The sequence below is a fragment of the Temnothorax nylanderi genome, unplaced genomic scaffold, assembly GCF_030848795.1.
Source record: "Temnothorax nylanderi isolate EJ_2023f unplaced genomic scaffold, tnyl_v1.0 TNYL_tig0065_pilon, whole genome shotgun sequence".
Classification (NCBI taxonomy): domain Eukaryota; kingdom Metazoa; phylum Arthropoda; class Insecta; order Hymenoptera; family Formicidae; genus Temnothorax; species Temnothorax nylanderi.
Window position 1 is genome coordinate 561,009 of NW_027249127.1, and position 19,065 is coordinate 580,073.

The following is a 19,065-nucleotide window of genomic DNA, read 5'->3' on the forward strand; positions in this document are numbered from 1 at the left end:
ATTTATTTAACATGTTCAATATACTAGAGGGAGTTTTTCGTCAATAAACAAATAAATAAAATTTGAAAGTATTTATTTATTATAATAGAATAATATGCCTTGTAAGCTTCCATCGCGCCTACACAACAGTATATATTTTATACATTATAAATTTCTCTTTGATATCTCATAATTAAATTCTTATATAAGTTCTTATATACAATTAGGTAAAATAATTTTTGTAGAAACATATTTCCGGCCCTTTCTTTCTAAAATAACATTATGAATATATACAATTGAATCGCTTGACTAGTTAATTTAAGCTGGAACATGATTGCTGAAAACCTCATTCTTTCAGACATGTACGCGAGACGAATTAAAACGGTCCTTTTGCCTGCCGTTGTGACTTAGTGATCCAATATGCGTAGATTGCCCGATACAATTTTATTTTCTAAAACGGTTCCAGAAGGTAGATCTATGCGTTCCCCGTGATTGGCGATTATAATGACGGTGCCTTTCAGCGTTACCCCTTTTCCAAAGGTGACATCGCCCGACACCGTCAAATGATCCAATTCGAGGAGATCCGGTATTGTCGGAAATCTGATGAGAAACTCTTTCACCTGTAAGAAAGGGAAAAGAGACTCAGACATCGCTATGATGAAGTTAAAGAGTTACATAAATTTTAGCAAAGATTAAAATAAGAGTTAGTCCTACTGACTTTTGAAAAGTGATTGTCTCCTAATTTGATGAGAGGCGTTGTGGGAAACATCCTTTGAGGACTCATCACAAGAGATCCGTTGCGCAGTGTATATAAATTGCTCATTACGAGCATCAGATCAGAAGTCTTTTTCACCGGCAAGAATCTACTGCGCGGTACATTTATACCTGTAGCAAATAAATAAACATTTTTAATTAAATACGATCGTGTACAGAATTGATATAAAATAAAGCAGGATCCTTGAAGAGATAAAGAATTCAGATTAAAGAATAAAGAATTATTTTTATTAAAGCAGGACTGTTATCTCTTTAAACTTACCAACACTTCCTTCGAATGATTTCATAGCGGCTCCTACAGCTGTTTCAAGTTGTATTATATTTAGGCCATTAGGAAAAGTTTTGTTGTTTACAATTATCTCCATATTCAACGCTTTTTGTTCAAGCACTCTCTCAATAGCTGTTAAAAAAAACGACATATGTTAAATACGGCTTTAATATTTATTATATGGCATACATGATATTTATTTATTATATGGCATTTATTTCTTATGTGGTATGACAAATTTAAATATACATACCACTAAGTTTAATCCAGAGATTGTTAGTGTTGAAATACTTAAATGTCTTAACGGACTTAAAATCGTCGATATGATCCTTGGGAACTTGAGCTATTTCAAGGAGACGAAGTTTATCCTCGTATTTTATAAGTGTACCACCCTACAAAATAAAATATATGTATAATTTACTCACAAAATTAGGGTCTGTCTCATAGCGCTATTCCAGACATATGTCGTAGTTCTCACAAAACGCACCTTGACATCCGCTCGCGTTTTGTCGGTTACTTCCATCACAAATTCAAGAGATGGTTCCGGCCTTTTACTCAACAACGACTTCAAGATTTTGATATCCACCGTAGCACCAAGATTATCTATGTTCGAGATAAAACAATATTCGCGGCCCTGGAAAAAATCCGAGTTTCTTTTAAGCGGGTTGTTGCTATTATTTACGAACACCGAAAATGAAATCTCGTTACCTCACGAATGAATTTTTTAAGTAAACCAGAGTTCTGGAAACTCTCGTAGAAGTCTCCGTGGCCGGGTGGGTACCAGCTGTTAACAAATTATACGTTATTTTGCATGAACGTTTAAAAAAATATTAATGGTGACTTTATGAGAATTGTCTTACGCTTCTATATCCTCATCGATTTGACAGTGCTTAGCGATCGGGAGGAGGGAATCCCTGTTTATGCGCGGATAACAGCTCTGATTAAAAGTGTAAATATCTATATCGATTCCTTTGTACTTCCTAATTATCCGTTGCGTATCGTCGTCCGTGTTGAACGAGTTCATCAGTATGAGTGGCACGTTAGCGTTATACGTTTTATTTAGGTGCTGTTACAACAGAAATGCATTATCAATTATTATTTATTGTTATAATCTTATAACTATATACTTAATAAGTGACTATATATGTAAATGGTAAAAATAAACTTTTAGCTATGATTATTTTGTGATACCTCGATTTGTTGAACGGTAAGATCAAGAAACGTGAGTCCATTTCGCACAGCAATAACGGATTTCGGCCCGTGGCATCCCATGCTCGTTCCAAGACCACCGTTTAATTTGACAACAATCAACTTGTCAAGCAGCTCCTTCACCTCGTTCGTCTCCGGCGATGGCAAGGAGTTGTAATCCTTGACCTATGAAAAAAAAAGCACAATTTTGACTTAATTTGATTTTCCTAGTAGTTAATAGAATTCATTAATCAAAGCAGACTGACAAGATACGTCTCGGAAAATTTCTAGAAGATGGTTTTATAAAATCTCAATGTTCCTTCAATAAATCATCGTAATAATATCGATACAATTTAATTCATTATTAATCAATACAGAGTTTGTTAATTAAAACGGACTAAAGAGCTACACAGAAGTCACAGAACTACGGCTACACAGGATATCGTTTACATTTCTTCAAAGGAAGAAAAGGAGAGCGCTAGATCTCCTCGCGGCAGTTTTTCCGTCTACACGATCGGGTTTCACTCACCGCATCTTCGGGCAGCTTCTGAATGTGGTTCCACTCCAAGGACGGGCCCTCTTCCTGCAGGAATCGCTCGAACAGATGCTGGAATCCGGAGAACTGCCGGCCGATCATCGCCTTCTTGTCCTCGCGGGCGGTCGTCCCCAGCTTCTCGAGCTCGCGCTGCAGCTCATCCCGCGCATCTCTCTTCGTACGCTCGCGGAACGCCTGTGTATCTGAAGAGCTGCGTTGGTGACCGCGTGCCTGTGGAGTTTTCCTCCGAGGTATAGACTAGATCTTTTATTTTTTTTTTACCTATCCTTTTCGCGAAGTCTTCCGAGTCCGAGCCGCTAAACTGCTCGCCGCAATTCGAGAGATCGCGCATGATTTTTCGAGACCGTCAAAAATCAATTACAAAAAAATAGAAGAGGAAAAAAAAGGAAAAAATAAATAAATCGTGTATATGCGTGCGATGACTCGGGGTGTCCGACCGCCGTCTCAAAAGTTCTCGTTTAAAATCTCCCTCGTCGGGGCAAAATTCCCATGTAGAAATGCAATCGCGCAAAAATCGCCCGCAATCCGTAATCAACTGCGTCGCTAATGAGCGAAGACGAACTCCGTTTTTTCTTTTTGTTTTTCATCCTTTCTTTTTTTTTCTTTGACATGCGACGAATCATCGTGAATTTGTCTGTCTTGAAAAGCGACCAGCGATTGCGTCGTTCACGCCTGGGAGGTCTCTCGAGGGACGAAATGAATAGATAGTGAGAAAACTATTGGGGAAAAAAAACAAGCAGTAAAATAAATTAACGCCGGGGTAAGTCGCGCGCGATAACGATAACGAGTCTATACCACTATTAAATTCGTAGTGTCAAATTACACTCAATTTGAGTCATTTTTAATTATTTCTATCGTCTATCACTGCCTCTACTCAATATGTCGTTAATTTAACTAAAACAATGTTAATTTATCTAAACTAATAGAATTAAAATAATACTGTTTTGTGTTAAAATAATAAATTTTGACACACATGGTAGTTAAAAATAACAGAATGTCATTTAACTCAATGTATTGATTTAAATTTTATCCTTTGATATTTTTAACAATGAGAGGCGAAAATTATCATGAAAAATACGTAGGTGTCTCAGGACAGGACAGGAGGAAAGAAGAATTTCTTCTTCCGACTCTTTTTCTCCGGATTAATTAAAATTAATCGCGCGATCTGTCTTTTATTGTCTATATGTCGCGGCTAGATATGTAAGTGGATATCTTCGACTAAGCGAGGTGCAGGGAAACGACGGTAGCAGCCAGTAGACCCTGAGGGTGAAGTCCCATGGAGCCAGCGTATGGCGTACAGAAGCTTGGCTAATCACAGGCTTTACGCTCGTTTTCATTACGCCAGCACAAACATCGGCTGTCCCATGGAGCATATTTAAGCAGCGTAATGATTAATAAGCCAATCACAGTGTTGCTTTACAAAGCTTATTTTCAAAATGGATGCTCAAGGGGTCTTGTGATTGGCTTATTGATCATTACGCCGGCGTAAATACGGCCCATGGGACAGCCGATGAAATTTTAACACATACATTCATACATGAAGCAATATTCCATATGCGTGTACATGGGTGTGTATCATTGTAGCATAAACGCCGAAACGCTTCAAAAACCAGCGTAACATCTGTGCTGGCGTAACGAAAACGAGCGTAAAGTCTGTGATTAGCCAAGCTTCTTCACCCTGACCCAGTGTCGCGATCGCGTTGATCTCGCTTGCCAAGCGATAATCCGAGATGACCCCTTCACCGGGGACTCTCAGTCTATTGTAAAAAAAAAAAAAAATAAAGAAAGAGAATAATGATAAAGAAAGAAAATAACGAAAAATGAAGATAAAGAGAAGAACGATATATTTCATTACACTTTGACTTAAAGTCCAGATAATATGCTCAGATTTAGTCTTTTCCCTCTTTTTTTTTTCATTCTTTTCCCTGCGGATGAGTCCGACGTAAAATGCGCCGAATGCGCGGGATGTATAATATAATCGCCTATTTTAATATTTAACTTTCAAATGTGTGTGCCGCGATAGTAATACGCCACATAATCGCCGGATTTGCATTGAAGGTGCAAAGCTTTATGACGCGAGAGAGAAGTTTCGCGGCTGGTTACCGTGACTTATATACCGTAACGAGACATACGTGAAAATTATCGTGGAAAACATTTTTGGCGTGTTAAAAAAAATTAATCTACTTTTCATACATAGCGTCGAGGACCACTAAATTCATAATCGACGAAACAATAATCGATACTCGTATAACGCTGGCTCCCTCGCCCCCGCAGTTAACCCTTTTACGGCTACGCGATAAGATAATTTCGAGAAACGGAGTCCACGTCGCATGAATTTTATCTTTCCGTTAAAATAACAGTCGTTAGTTGAGTTACACTCGCGGAATCGGGAGAGATTAGGAGATACGAGACCTGTAGTGCAATTCTGTAACTCGTTATGAGCTATAACGACAATTGCGCAGCTTTTTTACCATATAAAATATCTGCGCAACGATAGTCGATACCTCATAACGAGTTACAGAATCGCACTACTGCCACGGGAAGAGAAGAATTTGGAACTGCTAATAATACGCGAACATAATTTAAACGCTGTTGTCACAAGTGGTTGTGATAACAAGTATTCGGAAGAATTAATCGGAACGCCAGACACACACTTAGAATCCACCTTTTGCGACACATATGTGGTGATAAACTAAATCGCAGATAATTCTTGCGATTACTATCTCGGTTATCATCTCGCATCAGTTATCACAATGTCTTATGTGTAAAATAATTGTTGGATGACAGAGGAGAGAGAGAGAGATCAGAAAACTCAGCAAAACTTCGTCATTTCTTACGTAAACGTCAACGATGACAAGAGAAAAAGAGGAGTTTCTTAAGGTCGACTGAAGGTCACAGCGTGTTCTCTGACCGGGACATCATTTTATTTATATAAGTTAATTTTACTGATCTTCCCGCGCGGTAAAGTCGCCGCGGATACCGGCGCTTTACGAAATATCTCGTATTTACTATTTTGACACGTGGATATTCTGACAGAAAAAAAAAATACAAAACAAGCATGCGGAGCATTTCCGCGTCACGAGCTCTGTTCCCGTCGCCTTTCGATCTCTCAGAGAGAATCTTTTCGTTACAATCCACGGATGAGGGAATAATCGTCGTTTTCGAGAATTAAAGGAGATAAGTCGCACGGGTCAACGCGGGTTCGAGGGTTAAACGGCCAACGAGATCGGCCAACGACGATTACACCTCATTGTCAGCGTGACGCTGCGAGCCGGGCTTCGCCTATCATTAGCTTACATAACGACAGATTAACACGCGTGCTCGTCCAAGGACACGCACAATTTTTATCTCGCAGCGAAGACAAGCTGCCGAGGTGTTATCCTGATCCCCGACGGATTCCCGACGGACACGGGACGGAACGTCCTCCGGCGGGGATTTCACTCCGGGATTACTCCGGGCTGGGGAAAACGTCGATCGAGGCAACGACTTAATCGCATTAGGATTTCTAAAGATAGACGATTATCTCACGTGGGGGGATAAGGCACGAGAGAGTTTACGGAAAATCGTCAACGTTACAACGTAAACAGGTGTACACCTCGCGGGCCGGCTTCTGCTAGGATCAAGGTCCCGCTTTAGATTCTCTCTCTAGCCGCGATACGGAGATTCGCGGCTCATTTATGCTTTATTCAACGATATCGCCCGCGGATGCCCATTGATAAGCGTATAGATACGTCAATGAACTACAATATCTATGTGTGAGTTTACATTATGTAATATTCAGTTATTATGCGAATTAAATTGTTAAATTATTAATTGAATATTACATAACGTAAACTCACGCCACAACTGCATTTGACTCTCATAGCCCACTTTTCCCTTTCGTTAGTTTTAATATCGAGTGTCTTTAGTTAATTAATCATTTAATTGGACTAAAATATGTTTCGCAAGTTCCCCGGCAGTTCGCAACGTTTTTTTTGTGCCTGTGTCGATGTTTACTCCTCAAGCAACCGGACGAGCGATTAGAAGCCGATAACGTTGTTTTAATGAGCAGATCGTTAGGCGCGCCATTCTTTCCGCGACGAAACGCTCGGGGGTCCCTTGAATTTATTCGGGCGCGAAATTCTTTTCTGTAAAAAAAAAAGAACACTCAGAAATCCTTCGGATTTAATTCGAGGTCCTTTCCGCGAGGGAGGAAAACGCCTGGAGAATCCTTCGGATTCGATTCGAACGATTTCACCACACTTGGAACTTGGAACCCCGGAGGGGCGACCGGTCAACGGGGGCCCGCGACGGTTATCACTTACTTGTAACAAGTACTCCATGTGCGCCACTTTGTACACGGACGCGCGTAGCGGACGATCGGCGGCCGTGGAATGCGACTGCGGCATCGCGCGTGCGATCGGCGGCGCTCCACCAAACACGACGTGAATGCGTGGGGTACAACACGTGACGTGACGGAACGAGATCCGAGAGAGAACGCGGGACGTCCCTTTCGGACGCGGGTTTTCCTCGGGGATGAACGTGTGCGGAAACGACGCGGAACCCTCGTCACCCCGGTAACGTATGTCGAGGCGCCGAGGAAGTCGGCCTATTTATCGCATACGTTTGGCATTGACGAGAAATTATAAATTTTATTATTCCTCCCGCCTTCCTGCGACGTTCCTATTTTTGACTTCTTAAAACGCGAAACAAGTGTTAAGCCAAATCTACAATGTGTTCTTTGTGCTTCCTGTTTTCTGCTCTTAATCTCTTTGCGACTATCTCGTATTTCGCAATTCCGTCGCGTAACGACAGTTTCGTTATCGTTATACTTGCGTTGCGCAGATATTATGTGTAGTAAAAAAGCTGCGCAACGACAATATAACGATAACGAAACTGTCGTCAAGAGTTACAGAATAGGCCCACTGAAGTTCGTCAATTTTTATCTTGGGCGACAGAGAACAAAAAACATCGCGTTAAGCGACGGAAGTGCGAAATACGAGTGTCGCAAAGTGGTTAAGGACGTTCTCCGGTCCTTATACTAGAGAAAATCGATTTTCTTTAGATTTTCTTGAAACTGTGAATATACGTCAATTTAGGTGTGCTTTATGCGTGGTATAAATTTCAGTACCTCTTCCGGTATAAAAAATAAAGATACTGAGCCTCAAAGTTTCAAATTTTACTAATGAAAAGGTTTTCCAGGCCAAACGGTAAGAGATACGAGGTTGGTCAAAAGGACCAAAGTTACTCCTCTCGTCGAGTTCTGTAAGAAAAAAATGCCAAAATAAAAAAAAAATTAAATTAAAAAATTTTTTTTGGTAAAAATTGAAACTTTGAGGCTCAGTATCTTGATTTTTTATACCGGAAGAGGTACTGAAATTTATACCACGCATAAAGCACACCTAAATTAACGTATATTCACAGTTTCAAGGAAATCTAAAGAAAATCGATTTTCTCTAGTATAAGGACCGGAGAACGTCCTTAAGAGCAGAAAACAGGAAGCAAAGAACACATTGTAGATCAGGCTTCACTTGGGCTTAAAATATATTTCATGAATTTTCAATAAATTATCAACCGGATATCGCGCGACTTGCAAAAATGCAAAAAGAGTCATATACATTATACATGCGCGTCATTTTTCCTTCCACCTGTCAACCCGAAAGATACGGCGGATCTATTGAAATGGTACGTGCCTAATTATGCGAGTAATGCCAGTGATTAAGCGCGAAGGCTGTCTAGAAAAAAAATATATATATATATATTCGTCCCGAATATAGTCCTTTCAACCAGCCGAATTGCTCCCAGCGAAATATTTGTGTGACCATAAAAGGATATAGTTCCGAATGACCCCTACTCCCGATCGACCTAAAATTTTACAAATAAGTTGTTTTTGATGTGAGAAATCAAGTACGCGTGGTCCCAACTTCGGGAAATTAAAAAAAAAAAATTTGTTATGATAGCATTTATCGACTAAAATCGATTCTATATGATATATATGTTACTATAAAAGTGATAAATTCGATAATTATACATAATTACCGGTTATTATGCATAATTTTCAACATATGGTTTTCAACATTTTTCGAAGTTCGGAACTACACCCCCATAAAATTCGTCTTTCATCTCTCTTCCTTTCCTACGAAAAATTAACAGATCTATTCATGTCGGGGAACAATGGGGTACGTAATAGTTTGAACAGTAAGGTAAACGTCCCAGTGGCCGGACACGTACCAGTGTTCGACCACGTTGGAGAAAAATATTTACTATTTATTTGAACAATTAAAAATAAAAATAATAATTATTGTAAAAAAAATTTAATATTTAACGATTTATTGGGAAAAAGTTTATTTTTATTTTTAATTGTTCAAATAAATAGCAAATATTTTTCCCCAATATTGTCGGACACTGGTACGTGTCCGGCCCCATTGGGACGTTTACCTTACAGATATATCCCAGACAGCACGCATGTCCAAAATCGGGACATAAGATGTCTAAAAGACATCTTTTAGACGTCTTACGAAAAAGATGACTAAAAGACGTGTAAAAGACGTCTTGTGTCTCGATTTTGAACACGATGTTGTCTGGGATAATATCTTAATTGATAAGTTAAGCATTGAAAACTAAGTAACGCTTTGACTTCTAGGTCACCTCAAGAATAACAGAAGCCGCCAGTTAAATGTCCAGCTAGAACGTGGAGCATAACCTCAACGCGAATCAGTGGCGAACACTTTTGACAATAGAGGGCGAAACCGGGAAACGAGGAAAACCGTAGGATTTCGCTCGATCGCTTGCAAAAATAAGATTCCAGTATTTACTTACATGGCCATACGTCGGCTTCTCATCTTTTACAACCCTGTCGGCACTGTCCTTGACAAGTGAAAACAAAAGAGAGACGTGTGAAGAGGAGAGGTTCGCGCGCGACGTCGGGCAGGCTTAATTGGCGGACAAACACGGCAAAGACGAGGCTCTAGGGAGCACGAGAGGATTTACCTTTCTGTCGTCGACTTGCAGCATCGTCGATCGAGATTGCGAGACGGTTGACCGTGCCCTTTAACGCCGCGGCGAAGGTCACAACAGGTCGCAATGGTGATCGAGATTCGTCGGGTACTCGGGTGGAATCGCTCCCGAACTGGGATCGTACACGGCCACCTAAACACCGTGCAAAATCTTCCGTTCTATTGCGAAACAATCCATATATTTTTACCTCGAACGTATAAAGATACTCTCGACCACGAAAATATGCCGGCTCGTGTGACGTGACGTGTCCTTGCGGTCGGTCGGTAAGTGACGTTACAGGACACCGACTTTACCAACGACGGTGTTCGCTACCTGGCATTACGTCACGATCTATTCGCCCGCGAACGTATTCAAATTCAGTTTTAACATATCGTAAATTAATGCAAGTTGATAGTGACTCCGTTTACACGGCACCGTTAATCGGGTTTTATAACATCGGTAGTTGTCAGGAAGACCAATCGTAATCATTCTTCAGAAGAATGGAATAGCTGTGATTGACCGGCCTAAGAACTACCGATGTTATAAAACCCGATTAACGGTGCCGTGTAAACGCAGTCACTGATTGATACAAATTAAACCGGATTGAATGTAATGAAGAAGGAAAGCGAGGCGGCAAACGACTCCCCCTTTTGAAGAGATGTCTATTTTTCGTGTTACTTATGTATGTACATACATACATACATACATACATACAACAGAACTCTGATACCAACGAGTTAAAATCGATCACGTGATCCCGCGGTCACGTGGACGGTTGAGTTGAATTCAAATCCGCGCGCGCTTATATATGGCGGTCATATGAAATCTTTGTCTTACATTACTTTCTGCGCGCAATTTTGGAATATGTTATAGTTTAAAAAGTGCAGCATTGCAATAATTGACAGTATACGATTAATTAGAGACCCTCCAGATAAGAGTCTGGCCACTTTGACAAACAACGGCTGCGTTTAAAAACAATGCACTTTATATAGAGTTTAATATATTAGTTAGAGACACACTTGACATATTCTGCATCCTGGTTCGGTATTTATAGCAAATATAAGGCTGGATTCGTTTTGCGCGAAAACTTTCAGTATTTTGGATTAGTTCTGCCATTGTTTGTTAACACCAATAAACAACGGTCGATCAGTGATCAGATTCTTACTTGAGGTCCTCTACGTAGGTATGGATATGTTCAGCGTTATGGTTTTTATTAACGGTTTTCAATCCAATTTAATTCTATTTATAAAAATTTTTTAACAAATTAATTATAAAATGTATACTTTTATATAGAAATAAGTAGAGACTTGTTTTTTGTTATTTCATAAAGTAGGAATAGTTCTAGAACTTTAAAAGTTAGAATCAAGGCTCCAATTATATTATAATACGAAAAGAAAATTGATAATCTATGATAAAGATTCACTATTTTATATTATTTACCGTTAGAATGATATGTATCAAATAGTGAGAGAGTGAGTGAGAGAGAGAGAGAGAGAGAGAGAGAGAGAGAGAGAGAGAGAAAATACACGATATATATAATAATAAACTAAAAAATATAAATTAATGTAAATATAATGTAAATGTGATGGAAGAGTAAAATAAAATATATATTTATATAGTTTTTTACACAAACATATTTTATTGAAACCTTAAAATATAAGCTTAGCATATTTATGTCTTATACTTAATTGTTTAGTTTTAATATAATGCGAATCTTCTCATAGCATATAATATGATAGTACTACGTAACAAATTATTTCTGTGGTTGCTAAAAAGACACTGATCATTAATATGTTCGTTTAACTTCGCAAATATATTGCTATCAATAAACTCTTGCATTACTCTACATGTAAAACTATGCATATTAAAGTGTTTTAAAGTTTTATTCGTGTTTAAAAGATTACTTATTGTATTTTCTGTTATTTTACAAATATATATAAGATCTCGTGACGGATATATTGATCGTCTTTTATTCTTTTTATTTATTAAATTGACGTGTGGCTGGCCTATTAAAGTGTCGAGACATACAGTGCAATGTAATGGTTTTGTAAGTTCTTTTAATATATATCCAGCTATATAACTAATAACTTCCGTTTTATATTCTGTAATAGGACTTGAATATCGTGTTTGTAATGACGAATAATCAAGGTGAATCTCATCTTCCATCTTAAACATATCAAGCCATTGTGTGCGTAATGCTATGTTTGTCGTTGCATTTATGATATTAATCGGCTGTTCGGATGACATATGCAATATTGCAATATCCTCTAATAGTGTACAAGTGCCACTATTTTTGTCTCGCAATTCCGTGTGTGTAATTAATTTTTTATACGCAGATTTAAATTGTACAACTGTAGGATCAGTATTATATTCATAATGAGGTCTTAAATAATTAAAAATTAAATCAAGGTTGTCCAGACTTAATTTATACGTAGGAATGTACTTAAGAAGATCATTATCAGTGCATACAAATTTGTACATATGCAACAAACTTTTGATATTCATTAAAAAACCACGAAACCCCATTTTTACGCTTGAATTAAGTACGCTTCTACGTTCTGCCCCAATTGACAATGATTTAATATAAGTTGCACATTCTTGAAGTTTTCGATCAATTTGAACATAATTACTGTTATGTATGGGCTTTTTGAGACCATGTTGTCTTAAATTTATGGAGTTAAATATATCGAAGAGATCGTTAAATAGAGTTATGAATTTTACAGTTGGCAAACAATCCGTAAATTCCGGTAATCGTAATTTATTTTTACATATTATCATAGCATTAGTCATGGGACAATTCAACAACTGCATGGCTGATTTTACTTTTATTTTACTGTTACTGTGATATTGTATATGTTTAATCGTTATTTTATTTGTTAAATATAGGCGTTCAGCTTCTTGTAGTTTCTGTAGATTTACAACATGTTTCCATTTAACGATGTTTTCGGTATCATCATATAGTTTTTTCTCAGAAGATAACGCTATTCGCACGAGTTTCATTAGACGACGTGGATTCAGAAATACATATACATTACTGTCATTGGCTGGATGTTTAAACCAAGGCTGGAATGTTAATTCCATCCTTGGTTTAAACTCTAAATTACATCCAAGTTCTCGTAACATGTCTTCATTACATGTGTAGCCATCGCATAGTGCTGTAACCAATAGTCCAGCTTCCTGAACAGCTATTAAACATTGTTTTATCAAATTGACTTTTTGTTCGGTACTTGTGTGATTAATTAAATAATACGCAATAGGTAACTTCCAAGATGCATTAAGGCACACGATACAAAATACTAACGCTCGGCTGGCAAGTGCTGCTTCGTCACATGCGATATTATTGCCACAATCTGAATAACCGACGAATTTACCTTGATAATATTCATCGCCTTCGCGTATATCTATTTCTTCGAACATTAATGAACCTATTAATTTGTAGGGAACGGAATCAGCAAATTTACGTATAGCCTTTAAAGATTCGGAATTAATGCCTGGCTCCCCGTTAAACGAAACGTACCATTTTGATATGGTCTTTGTATGTGGTAAACATTTGTAAAATTTATTACGAACGTGGTTATATGCCCTTGACGAATAAAAATGTAAACTTAAGGCAAATTCCCGTATACTAGGTTTATATATTTTTGATACGGGTAATTGTTTTCGCTTTCGTATTTCGCACTTAATAAGATCTCTTGTACATGACTCAAAACCTTCCAGCATAATGATTTCGTCTTGTATAAGATTATTTTTTTTTAGTTCTTCCAACACGTACCGTATCGAGTGAAGTTTTTTTGGTGCTGTTGGACGTTTATAAGCGGTGACGGCCAGTTTTCTTTTCAATGCTGTTATTTGACGTGCGTGTGCTTCTCGCAATCGCTTCTTTGTTGGCGAATTCAATATTATTTCTGGAGAAATACTTGTGGAACGGCTCGTCCTTTCAGAATTAATACCATATATTTTTGTTGTAGAGGCCTCTTCTGGTCTTTTCACTTGTTCACTACCTATAATAATATTATAATTAAATCATATTCATACATATAATAAATACAAATCAAGGAAAAGAAAATGATTGTTAAAACCAATATGCTAAATTATTTTTTATGTATATAAATTTAATAAATCTCAATACTAACTAGCTCCATCATTTTGTATATTTTCCTCACTGGGTTCTTTGTATGTTCCGACTTTGCAGGCATCTTTGCAGGCATCTTCAGTTAACTAAAACATGAAAATCTGTTAAGTATCTCATTATTGTATATAAAAATCTCATTATTGTACATTGAAAATGATTAATTAGAATAGAATTAGGGACGAGTACGATTTCCGAGGCGCCCAGATTTGACTGTGGTTTCTGGTAGTATTTCTTACGCTGAACAAAAAATTATATAGGTCTTATAGGGCTAACTGCTCTAGTTTTCGAGATATGCAGTATTAAAGCTCAAAATAAATATAATATAAATCTTTACTTTTTTAAATTACCCCCTAGAATTTGTATTATTTACTTACAGAACACACAGTATCCCGTTCCAGTGGATTACATTTATCCATATTTAACGCTTCCAAAGACTTTTGTCGCATCCCATTGTCGTTTGGGAATCTAAACAAATAATACAATTGTTAAAATCATCATATATGAATTTCGTACATAACCTAAATGGTAATAGTTTATATACTTACGAGTGATTTATTATTTGCTCTTTCTCCTCTTGCGGAGCGTTTTCTATAAAGATCCGGTTTCTGCAACCAATACAAAAACTCATACTCATGTTACTTAATACGTTATATCCTTCGCGTTCACTCGTGTTGCTGCGCAAAGCCGCAAAATTGCATGGCACAAAAACAAAAGATTGTCGAGTTTGCCCGTTCTTTCCGAGTCGTCAATTGGCTGATTTAAGGAGGTTCGATGGTTACTTGTGAGTCAAAAATGCGATTGAAATAAATGTCATTACAGCGATTCCGAATTATATGCAATATTAGTATAATGAATTGTGGATGCTACTTACGTGCTATATTCTTCGTCAATTATTAGTGTATAGAATATTAACAAACATATACTGGGGTATGAGAGCGTCAACGACTCGGGAATCGCTCATTCTACGCTGGGACCTGACTTTGTGACGATAAAGCCTTCAATCCACACAGTAAAGTCCGATTTTTAAAGTCTTTACACAATCCTTGATGTTTCATCTATCAAATGCTCATATAAAAAAATAAGGCTCTAGGATGGCTTTCGAGTATAGAAAGCTTATTGACACAAAGTGACAGGTTCTAACCTATAATGTTGGCCAAATAAGCAATTCCCGAGTCGTTGACGCTCTCATACCCCGACATATATTTATTAATATTCTACACATTAATAATTGACGAAGAATATAGCACGTAAGTAGCATCCACAATTCATTATACTAATATTGCATATAATTCGGGATCGCTGTAATGACATTTATTTCAATCGCATTTTTGACTCACAAGTAACCATCGAACCTCCTTAAAATAAAAATATCTGATTGGCTGGTTCAGTAGAAAAACTACAGGCATCGGGGGCTGTGAGTGGCTGCGGTCAATCGCAACGTGGTCAAACGGGGGTGCATTTCACGCTTGATGCGCATATGCGTTATTTATCCTTGTTGTTCATCGAACGTTAAACAAGGATGATGCACCCCGGGACGCTCCCGCAAGCTTACGTTCCGTCTATGTTTTTCTAAGTCTATGGTTTCAATTGAGTTATTATGATTATTACAATTTTTTATTCTTCCACAACTGGACGGTCGATCGATTTGTCACCACTTGTCACGACTTGTGTTCACCGGTGTTTACATCAGTTTAATTGTGGGGTGGGAACTGTGCTAAAAAGGAAGGACGTGCGAAATAAGAACAGGATTATCACGGCGCCTGCTATTTTCATACGGCGGTCCACATACTTGATCTCATTCACGATCGAGAAAATCGTAACGGTAATTCAACAACCATCAAACCACTGTGCATCGAGAGAAAGAGTGAAGAGAATAGCGAGTTCTGACGCGCTTTTTTCGCAATTACCGGTAAAAAAACTTTTTTTTTACATAATATTATATAACGACGAATAACGTGAAGAAAAAAGTCCTCTTAATGTAATGCTATATTTTTGTCATTAATTACCGCAAAAAGACAAGTTCTTGCATCGACATCTTGCATCTAACACGTTTTATTCTGCTTTCAGGTTTTTTAACATTAAAGTGACGAGCATGGCGGAAAAATGTACGAGTGAAAACGATAAGGACTATCCGCCGGCGAAGAAAGTTAAATTGGACGACGAGAGCACCGATGTGGTCGAGAAGAATCCAGATGAGAATGATAAAAGTGAGACAGAACTGGATCTGTCGGGCTTCAAAGTGACGAGAGTACTGCAGAATAATTGTGCACGGAAGTTAATATGCATGGAAGGGACGTTCGAGGGCCATGAGGGCTCGGCGATTGTTCTGCTGGAGCAAAAGAGTTTTCCTCATGACAAGGTGATCTTGGAGAAGGATTTCTTCGACGGAAAGACGATCTTCCAGGAGATCTTTAATAACGACATCTACAGAAACTACAATTGCTGGCCGACCAAAGAGCATAATGGTATATCAATTTGTCTCTTTTTTTTAATTTTTCATATATCTTAATGTAGTCGACATTTTATAAGCAAATCTCTCTTATTCTTTAAGGTCTGCATGCGACCGTGATATATCCTGCTACGCAAACACACATCGACAAATACAAGAGACAGGAGTTATATGTGATAGATGAAACATATGAACTTTATCAGCAGGTCACTCTCCCTTACATAGAATCGAAGAGTCTGGGCTTGGAGGTATAATTTATTTGAGATATAAGATTGAATCATACTTGGCATAATTTTACTTGAAAATCACTAGAATATAAAGGGTATTTTATTTCTATATTATTATTTTTTTTTAGTGGATAACTAATATTCTGGAGCACAAAGCTGAACAGGAAAGTGTTATTTATGAGGATCCTGACAAGGATAATGGTTTTGTATTAGTGACCGATTTCAAATGGGATAAACAGATGGACACGTTAAAGTTATTGGCCCTGCCATTTCAAAAAATAAGGTCATTGAGAGAGTTGAATGGATCTCATCTTCCTTTATTAAAAAATATACGAGATGCCGGGACGGCAGCGATTAGTAAAAAGTTCAACATACCTGCGTCGCAGCTCAGAATGTATTTCCACTATCAGCCATCGTATTATTATCTACACGTGCATTTCTGCTATCTTATGTTTGAAGCGCCAGGTAAATTGGTAGAAAACTACAAAATTAACTGAAAAAGGAAATTGTGTTGTTTTATGGATAATTTAAGAATGGATATTTCTAACTGTAGGATTTCTTTTCTTTATCTAGGAATATATGCGGAAAAGGCGCATCTTTTATCAACAGTTATAAGAAACTTGGAACTGATGTCGGACTATTATACGAAAGCAGTACTTTCGTATGTAGTGTTTAAAGGCAGTCCGCTTTATGAAAAGTTTAAATCACATGGAGCCCTACAGACATCGACATGTGAAACCCAACAGACTGTAAATATAGCGTAAATAAGACTGTTTTACTTTGAACGAACGTAAGTTATATTTTACGTTTGTATACCAGACGACAAGAAATTGATATGTATTTTATTTACTATTTGAAAATAAGAAAAATGATTAGCAAAACATGCAGTGTTGTTAATCAAAAACATCTACAGTAGAAATTAAGCGTATTAAATCTTCGTATTAATAAAATATATTAGAACCGCAGACCTCAAATTACTTACAGTTAAAAATTAACAAATTGAAAAAAACAGAAGATTGAAGAGTACTTTTATATATTTTAATTATATATATATATATATATATATATATATATAGTAGGGAAAAGAATTGGATAGGATTGGGTACGTCCCTTGAAAAACGCCTCTCCCCTCTTGAATTGGATAGAATTGGATAGGGTTGGGTACGTCCCTTGAAAAACGCTTCTCCCCCCTTGAATTGGATAGAATTGGATAGGGTTGGGTACGTCCCTTTAAAAACGCCCTTTAAAACCCCTTGGGGTATATAAAGTACCTATATATCTTTATCCTTTTATATATATATATATATATATATATATATTACATAAATGAAATGAAAGATATGCTAATATTTATTTAAAAAAAAGATTTATGTGAAATGCAATATATCAAAATTATAAGTTTTTGTTTTTTTGTTGTAGCCATATTAAGAATTCTGATAAAAGTGATATAGTGTGTAAATTTGTTCCTTGCACTATACAACAAAATGAGAAAAAATTATTTAATTTCTTGATTTTTTTCAATATAATGAAGAAACAGGTTATAATGAAAAAACAGAAATTTTGAAAATTAGAAATAATTAGAAATTTGCATGCTAATACGTAACGCACAATTGCGAAATCAGAAGTGTTATATTCGCATAAGAAAAATTTACATAAAAGTAGATTGTGTTAGACATTTAATATAGATTAGTAAGGGCGAAAATAATATACTTCACTAATTATATTTTCTTTTGTCGCTTTGAAATCTTTTTATTCGTTTGTATTTGTATACGACGCATTGACACATTTAGTAGAGAGCAGTAAAGTATTTCTGGAACATGAGAAAAGAAACTTACACGATATACATACGTATACGTATCTGTGTATATGCATTCTTGATTTATTAAAAATTCGGTCACAATCGCGTTGTGTAGTACAGATTTCTTTAGATTTGTGGTAAAATCGTTCACTTTCGTGTGTATCCGAGAGTAAAATAAAACAATTTGTTCTCAAGACTAATAGGAACCTGTAAGTACAACTGTGCTTTTTATTAATCAACATATAACCCGAGTGTTAAAATCAAATTTCATATTGCTGCGTTCTGTATGATACTGCCAGATAACGCGCTTGCTTCTTATATTGCTCTGTAGTTGCTATTACATTGAATGCATCTTACTCTGTTTACAAAAGACCATCGATCAGATTGACGTTATTCAGTAGACCGACCTCTACAATTTTAACTGGTTGCTTCTACTACAAGCAAATCATCTACGAGAGTTCGTTCATTTTCATTAAACGAAATAACGTTTATGCAAAATAAATAAAAAATACCGGATTGTGTCGCCAGTGTCAGCATCAATATAAGCAATTCACATACTTAAGTCATGGAAATTCTGGAAATTCCTCTTCTTGTTTTTAATCACCGTGCAAAAGAAAGCTGTATACACGTGAATATGAAAATAGAATCGTGCAAGAAATAAAAATGTAATGTCATTAATCGTATCACAATACAGAAAAAAATTGGAGTTTAATCAACAT

General features: G+C 37.0%; 2 protein-coding genes and 1 long non-coding RNA gene across 7 annotated transcripts; 2 read left to right on the plus strand and 1 right to left on the minus strand.

Annotated features, from left to right (window-relative positions):
- Window positions 1-56: 56 nt before the first annotated feature.
- On the minus strand, window positions 57-10,087 carry Ugp (UDP-glucose pyrophosphorylase). Of its 4 annotated transcripts, XM_071708229.1 has the most exons (11): window positions 9,735-10,087; window positions 9,564-9,611; window positions 2,739-2,975; window positions 2,213-2,395; window positions 1,882-2,087; window positions 1,730-1,805; window positions 1,509-1,655; window positions 1,275-1,413; window positions 1,016-1,153; window positions 698-864; window positions 57-599 (listed from the first exon to the last, which is right to left on the minus strand). In XM_071708229.1, exons 1-11 carry the CDS (start codon window positions 9,756-9,758, stop codon window positions 387-389), a joined length of 1,578 nt encoding a protein of 525 aa, XP_071564330.1. In that variant the 5' UTR covers window positions 9,759-10,087; the 3' UTR covers window positions 57-386. The 4 variants fall into 4 exon arrangements, with proteins under 4 accessions (XP_071564330.1, XP_071564331.1, XP_071564329.1 ...); XM_071708230.1 differs by lacking the exon at window positions 9,564-9,611 and having other exon boundaries at window positions 9,735-10,085; XM_071708228.1 differs by lacking the exons at window positions 9,564-9,611; window positions 9,735-10,087 and adding an exon at window positions 7,070-7,194.
- Window positions 7,189-11,361, plus strand: LOC139773656 (uncharacterized). The gene is made up of 2 exons (XR_011718390.1): window positions 7,189-7,326; window positions 9,388-11,361. It is a non-coding gene; the product is annotated as an uncharacterized lncRNA (long non-coding RNA).
- A 3,953-nt stretch (window positions 11,362-15,314) lies between these two features.
- On the plus strand, window positions 15,315-17,429 carry Dcps (Decapping enzyme, scavenger). Of its 2 annotated transcripts, none has more exons than XM_071708241.1 (5): window positions 15,315-15,694; window positions 15,940-16,337; window positions 16,424-16,569; window positions 16,677-17,013; window positions 17,122-17,429. In XM_071708241.1, the coding sequence occupies exons 2-5, from the start codon at window positions 15,965-15,967 to the stop codon at window positions 17,310-17,312; spliced, it is 1,047 nt and encodes a 348-aa protein (XP_071564342.1). In that variant the 5' UTR covers window positions 15,315-15,694; window positions 15,940-15,964; the 3' UTR covers window positions 17,313-17,429. The 2 variants fall into 2 exon arrangements, with proteins under 2 accessions (XP_071564342.1, XP_071564341.1); XM_071708240.1 differs by having other exon boundaries at window positions 15,323-15,781.
- Window positions 17,430-19,065: the final 1,636 nt, after the last annotated feature.

Bases quoted from the DNA above. Each gene is read 5' to 3' on its own strand.
- Ugp (XM_071708228.1), bottom strand. From the start codon at position 7,153: ATGCCGCAGTCGCATTCCACGGCCGCCGATCGTCCGCTACGCGCGTCC. The intron at 2,396-2,738 runs GTGAGTGAAACC...TTTTTTTCATAG, and splicing joins AGAAGCTGCCCGAAGATGCG to GTCAAGGATTACAACTCCTT. The intron at 1,656-1,729 runs GTAACGAGATTT...GATTTTTTCCAG, and splicing joins TTAAAAAATTCATTCGTGAG to GGCCGCGAATATTGTTTTAT.
- Dcps (XM_071708241.1), top strand. From the start codon at position 15,965: ATGGCGGAAAAATGTACGAGTGAAAACGATAAGGACTATCCGCCGGCG. The intron at 16,570-16,676 runs GTATAATTTATT...ATTTTTTTTTAG, and splicing joins CGAAGAGTCTGGGCTTGGAG to TGGATAACTAATATTCTGGA. The intron at 17,014-17,121 runs GTAAATTGGTAG...TTCTTTATCTAG, and splicing joins TCTTATGTTTGAAGCGCCAG to GAATATATGCGGAAAAGGCG.